A 6,537-nucleotide genomic window follows, 5' to 3' on the forward strand; every position below is an offset into this window, starting at 1 on the left:
ACTGGCGAAAACAAAATGGAAACTAAGCTATGATGACTAAAACTAAAACGAAATATACTGACGATTTCGTCAACAAATAAAAAATAAGACTCAAATGTTAGGAAGGGACTATAGTGGACAAGAGATCCAGTACGAGTCATTTTACACTTGGTTGCATGCTGAAAATAGCAGATCTACAAGCTCACAATGTGTTGCTCTGCGACGCGCTGTGAGCTTGTAGATCGGCTATTTTCAGCAAGTAAAAAAAAAAACATCAGTCATTACGACGGCATCAAGGCACCGCCAAAATACATTTTGTTTCCTGACTAAATCAACTGTAGATTTAGTCGACTGAAACTAGACGAACACTGAAACATTCCAGGTGACTAAAATGTGACTGAAACTAAATGGAAACTATTGAAGAGACTATGACTAAAACAACACTGCTCACCATCTGACCAGGCAGTGGGCCCTGGAAGGGAAGTCATTGTTCATACACAGGAGGTCCTGCATAGCCAGGGGGAAGGCATCTAAAAGAAGAGATCAAAGTTGGGTTAGTTAAAACCAGCTCAGCCCTATAGAGCGTCGCAGTCCCGCCCCCTTTCATGACGACGCCAGGCCCAGGAAATATACATCCCAATGCATTTTTCCCCATAGACATTTCAAAACGTATTTATTTAAAGACCTTTATAAGCGTCGTACGAAGCCAACTCGAGTCGTGACAAATCATGACAAAAAACACAATATTTTGGACCAAAACAAAAAAGTGTTGTAACCTGTCGTTTTTTTTCTACTTTCTAATTCTTTGTTCGGCCCAAAACATTGTGTTTATTGTCATGATTTGACACGACAAGAGTTGGTTTTGTCCGCGGCGTAAACGTCTTTAAATAAATACTTTCTGAAAAGTCTAAGTCTAACCAATGACTAGTCTAAACTGAGGCCTCTTTTACCCGTTGCGTTCTCATTTTTATTGACCCTTTACACGAGAACGCACACTTTTATGAAAACGCTATAACGTCGCTAGGTGGCGGTGACGGGCTGCCAAATAGACCAGTCGCCCACGTCACGTACAAGAAGAAGAGCCAGCTCCCACTTCACGCAACAGACAGCACAGAGCATGCAGGCAGAGCGCGCCACGGGATGGATATATATTTGTATAATACATTAGGCTACATAAACGCTGCTGCCGCCTATCGCAAGGCATTTTATTTACATCATGGTTTTACGTTCACCATCGCTGATGAGACGCACTTTGTAGGCGAGGAGGGAGGCTTTGTTCAGGAACTATATTATATTATATATGGCTCTGCGTCAATGTAATAAACATATGCGCTGTGAACCAACGTGAGCCATGATTTCATAAGTTTTGCGGATTCACCGCTTAGCCTGTTTACATGGAGAAGGGATAAAACGGCGTTCTCAAAAATTTCCACTCTGGACTGGAAGGTGATTTCACTTTGTTGCGTTTTTAACCTCCTGAAAACACCGTTCTCGTGTAAAAGGACCACAGCAAACGATACTTTATACGTTTTATATGAACACCGTTCTCGCGTAAAGACCACCAAAGTATGCACCCCAAAACATCACCGCTGAGCTGAGCGTACCTTCCTCGGGTTCCTCCTTGGCGTCGCCCCCATCTCCCTCCTGCTTCAAGAAGTGATGAGTTATGGAGAACTTAAAATCCGCAAAGTTAATGTCATGAGTCTTCTCTTCCCACGTGCCACAGGTGTATTCACCCTGGGGGGGGGGGCAGGACAGAGAGAGAATGCAGTATTAAAACGCATTCTGGGCGGGAACCCCTTTTGGTGTTTTTAAGTATTATGTTATACTTTGAAATATCGTGAAAATGTGGAGCAAATCTTTGACTATATATTCTTTCAGAGTTGAACGTTTTTAACTACAAAGCTTTGCTTCTGAGGGGGTTCCTGGAACAACATATTTTCAGATGGGGGGGGTCGGCGGCCAATTACATATGGGGTCCTTGACATGAAATATTGAGCACCACTGAAATTGAAACATGAGGTATTTCAGAAAACTGTCAGGATTTAATGGCTTCATAATAAGCACTTCGTTAAAACCTATACTTAGTTGACTGGAGTCACCCAGGAGTCTAAGACTTAAGGTCATTACACACTGGCGAATTAGCGACGCGATGCGAATAAGCGATCTGAAAATGCGAAATATTTGCCCGGCGAATTTATTCGCGTTTGGCTATACACCGTACACATCTATGCGACGCGTATTGTGCGATTATAGCTCCTCTCCCCTCCCTCCTCCTCTCCTCCCCCTCCCGCTTTGGTATCCTTTCTTTAATAACCCCGTATCCAGTACTTCACAGATGGAGGGGTCCAATTAATTCGTACCGGCCCACATAGGTATACAATTGGTACCGGCATGTGGGCATATATTCCGGTTATAAAGTCTTTATTTTCGGGTCAAAAACGGGTCTGCACAGTAGAAATAGCCTAGTGCAGATCTTAGCTTTTTGATGAGCCTGTTCACTGGTCATTTTAACTTTTTTATATATTTTTCTTTGGTGTTGGTGAATAAAAATCCACATGGATGTCTTCATGCTTATGTTCTTCATTAGTTTGCATCGTGTTTAGACGGAATTCACGTTCATTCTGGTCTGTAAGCAACGGCAAAGAAAACTTCGGAGGGAGGGTCAATTGTAACATGTGTTACAAATGGTCCGCTTCCATTCAATGCCATTATAAGTAATATTTACATATTTGACATATTGGCCAATATTATATGTTCTAAAATTGTATTGTATTGTATTGTATTGTGTAGTGTATTCTAAAATTAGTTTAGGGTTGTATAACATTGTACAACTCAATCAATCAAACGTTTGTTTAATCAATGTATTTCCCCATTGAACTGGAAAAAAAAAGCCCAAACTGGTACACCCTACTATTTAATATTTCCCAATATGTTTGATACATTTTCTTATCACATCCATGGTATGAAAACAATGCTAAGGAGTTGCTTCAATGAAATATAATTGCTTTAAGCTGAAAACGATATGTTTAATGGTGTTTTTTTAGCGTTGTTACATTTATACTCCATGCTGTTACAATTAGTCCGACAGGCGCAACAAATGTAACACTGGAACAGCGTCCACTTTCGGTTTAATAACTCCCGACCTGTTTGATCAATTGAAAAATAAAAAGTGGTTTATGGAAGCAGACAAGTGTAGGTCCGTTGCCTGAAAATATTACATATGTAGATAAACGGATCTCCGAGTAAAAAAATGAAACGTGCAAAATGTTACATCCGTGGCGGCTCTCCCCTACTGTTAGCACACCCATGTGCCATGTCCACGCTGCGCTATCCCGACCTGCGTAGCCGGACCGACGGCTGCTCTGTTGCACACCCATGTGCCATGTCCACGGCACGCACGCACGCTCGCGCAATGCGCATGCACACGCGAGCGCACACACACCCAACAGAGTTGTAGGAGGGGAGGTGTGCAACAGTGTGCTGCTGTGCTATCCCGACCTGCGTAACCGGACCGGCGGCTGCTCTGTTGACAGCTACTGTACGGTACGCCGCTGTTTATACACAGCAACAAGTTTGGGCTGCATTCTGATTGGTCAGAGCCGTTGAATTTCGCCTGCGAATGTCTGCAAAATTCGACACCAGAGCGAACAAATAAAGAGCGAAAACTGTCGCATTTTCGCACATTCGCACATTCGCCACTGATGTGGAAGCTTCCATTGACTTCAATTGGTTTTAAAAAAATGCGAATTATTCGCGTCGCCAATTCGCGTCGCCAATTCGCCAGTGTGTAATGACCTTTAGACCGCTCCCTCTCCATTTTTTTTCCTTCTACACTAAACATATTTGCCAATAATATAAAATCTAGCTCAGAATGCATCGTATATGCGTCACTATATACTAACAAGTTGTTAGTATCACAGTGATGACAAAGATTTGAGTTAAAAACGTTTGCTGTGAAAGAATATAATATTCAAAGATTTGCGCCACATTTTTCAAAAATAGCAGATCTACAAGCTTGTGAGCTTGTAGATCTGCTATTTTTCAATAGCTACAGTATAACAAAAATGCTTAAAAACACCAAAAGGGGTTAATGCTAAATTATCATTCAAATCTTTGCGTTTGCCAATGATTTGGGGGGCCCGGCTTGCAATATTCTCGCAGCCCATCAATAATTGCGGCCCCACAGTTTGAGAATCACTGTGCGAATGAGACTAATGAGACTAATGAGACCACTGCATACCTTCTCTGGCGCATTCTTGCCCGCTGCAGAACTCCCAATCAGTTTCCAGTCATTTAAGACTTCCTCCACTCTCGACACGAACCTGTAAGGGGATGACGTCAGTTGGACCGTTTGCAGCACACGGCTATTACCTGGACAACAAAGTTAAAGCTGCACCAACCACTAGGTTCGTATGGCGGACACCTCCAAGTATTGCAGATGTGGCAACTATTATTGTATTGAGAAGGAGTGGTCCGCACACAGCCTTTGCTCCAACAGTGTTTATTGTGTTAAAACACCATTCTTAAATCAGGACACAACGTTTCGGCCGTGAACGGCCTTCATCAGGTGATAGCAATCAATCACAACATTACAACAAAGTTTAAAACTTCCTTGTTACAGACTGTATTTAAAACATTTAAAATATTTACGTTAACAGGCTACGGTTCCCCCCCATTTCTATCTCTGGGACCCCTTAATGTATATTGTAAAATCAAAGTAACTCTGAGAGTTACATTAACTTTGTAGCTCTCAGAGTTACCACTCTGAGTTACAGACCCATAAGGGTCCATTTGGTTCCAAACTGTCATTTAGCTGGGGGGGGGGGGGGGGGGAGTTGGACCCCCTGGAACTCCCTCAAGCAGAATGCAAGCATGCATTAGACAGAACGCATGTATCAGTTATGCGTTCTTACTTGTGGAAACAAACAACATAACAGACATAACAGATATAATACAACATTGATGTTACCCTACCTCTCCCACTCGGACGCGGTGGTGAAATCCGTGATCTCAAACACCTCCGACTCGGGCTGTATAAATAAGACAAGCGTGTTTAGAATCCCAGGGCTGTCGGTTTGTTTGCAGCATAGTTTGGTGTTGTATCCTCCTCCTCCACCCACCCCTTTTTCCCTTCACTGTATTGATTGATTGATTGAAATAATGTATTGACAGTTTGCAGAGTTACAGTAGTAACAGTACATTTCAAGCACAAACTCAATAAAAAGACTGTTAACTGTGAGTGGACGACCAAATTAAGCATTACACTTGTTTACAAGAGGGTCCACCTTGTTCAATTAATCAAAACATTTAGAGACGTACAAAGAGACACTTCTATAAAGCCAAAGAACAGAACAGGATTTCATCATAAAGGAAGCAAAAAGGGAAAAGAAACATACAGTGAGGGGAAAAGGGGGATTCAGATTTTACAGGGGCTGCAGTTTCGAATTGCAGTATTAAAGAGGTGTTTTTAGTATTGTACTTTTGTACGTCTCTAAATGTTATGATGAATTGAACATGGTGGACCCTACTCGCACTGGGGTCCAGTGCGTCAGCAGGGCTTATGTGTGGTCCACCTACAGTTAACAGTCTTGTATGGAGTTGTGCTTGAAATGTACTGAAAATTATCCAACCAGCTGTTAATAAACACTTAATAATTAGTAGCGCAACGCCCTGCAGCTCAGCTGGGATCGAACCGGAGGATCACCAACTCACGGCAGTCCGACACACAACAACAGAGGTAGATTTATGTACAGTAGCGCCCTTTGAGAAATTCAGAAACCAACTCACTGTCATGACGATATTAGAGACTGTTATAAAAGTTCCGTGGTTCTATAAAGTGAAATACTCACATCACTGTCCGCGGCCATCGTTCTTGTTGTTTACCTTTTTTCTTTTTTTTTTTTTTTTACCCCCGTCCTGTTGCATTGTGGGATTGCGCTGACGTCATAGTATAAACCGTGGAGTACATCGACGAGAAAAGCCGAGCTTCTAGATCGGCTGTTGTCGGTACTATGAACCATGGTGTTATGACCCACCATGGCCACACGGTGTCACCATTTACTCTTTTGATTGAACATGGTTGATTCTATTCTCTGAATCCAAAGGGCTTTATTTAGGTGAAGGAACGTTGAATTATGTATGTGTTTGGTTCCAAAACACCCCAGAGAATTAACTGCAGGAAAGTGAAGGCTCGTTTGTTGAGCTCTTCTATGATTAAAGCGCCAAACGGAAAGATAAGGAGAGACTTGGAAGCAAAAGGAATGCCCATAGCAGATGTACCCATCATAGGGATGGATGCAGTGGAATTAGGAGTCCTAATTGGCGGAGACCAATATTGGAAAATGGTCACAGGAAAAATGGAGACTGAATGAAGGACTAGTTGCACACACACACACACACACACACACACACACACACACACACACACACACACACACACACACACACAGACACGTTTCAATTACTCATGACATGACAGCAAATTGTGATGTGCATTGTAGCTTGCTTCTTGAACTAATGATGATGCCTCTTTTTTTTATCAAATCAGATTCGGGG

At 42.3% G+C, this 6,537-nt stretch overlaps 1 protein-coding gene across 1 annotated transcript in view; it reads right to left on the bottom strand.

Moving 5' to 3' along the window:
- The window catches only part of rab3gap1 (RAB3 GTPase activating protein subunit 1), a 76,052-nt gene extending 70,166 nt beyond the window's left edge, over positions 1-5,886 (bottom strand). The window contains 5 exon segments of the mRNA XM_080785485.1: positions 431-509; positions 1,584-1,716; positions 4,223-4,304; positions 4,957-5,012; positions 5,832-5,886. Coding sequence (XP_080641611.1) covers positions 431-509; positions 1,584-1,716; positions 4,223-4,304; positions 4,957-5,012; positions 5,832-5,849 — 368 coding nt within the window. The 5' untranslated portion in view covers positions 5,850-5,886.
- Between the last annotated feature and the right edge of the window lie 651 nt (positions 5,887-6,537).

This window comes from Protomyctophum bolini (genome assembly GCF_963924005.1).
Source record: "Protomyctophum bolini genome assembly, chromosome: 16".
Lineage (NCBI taxonomy): Eukaryota > Metazoa > Chordata > Actinopteri > Myctophiformes > Myctophidae > Protomyctophum > Protomyctophum bolini.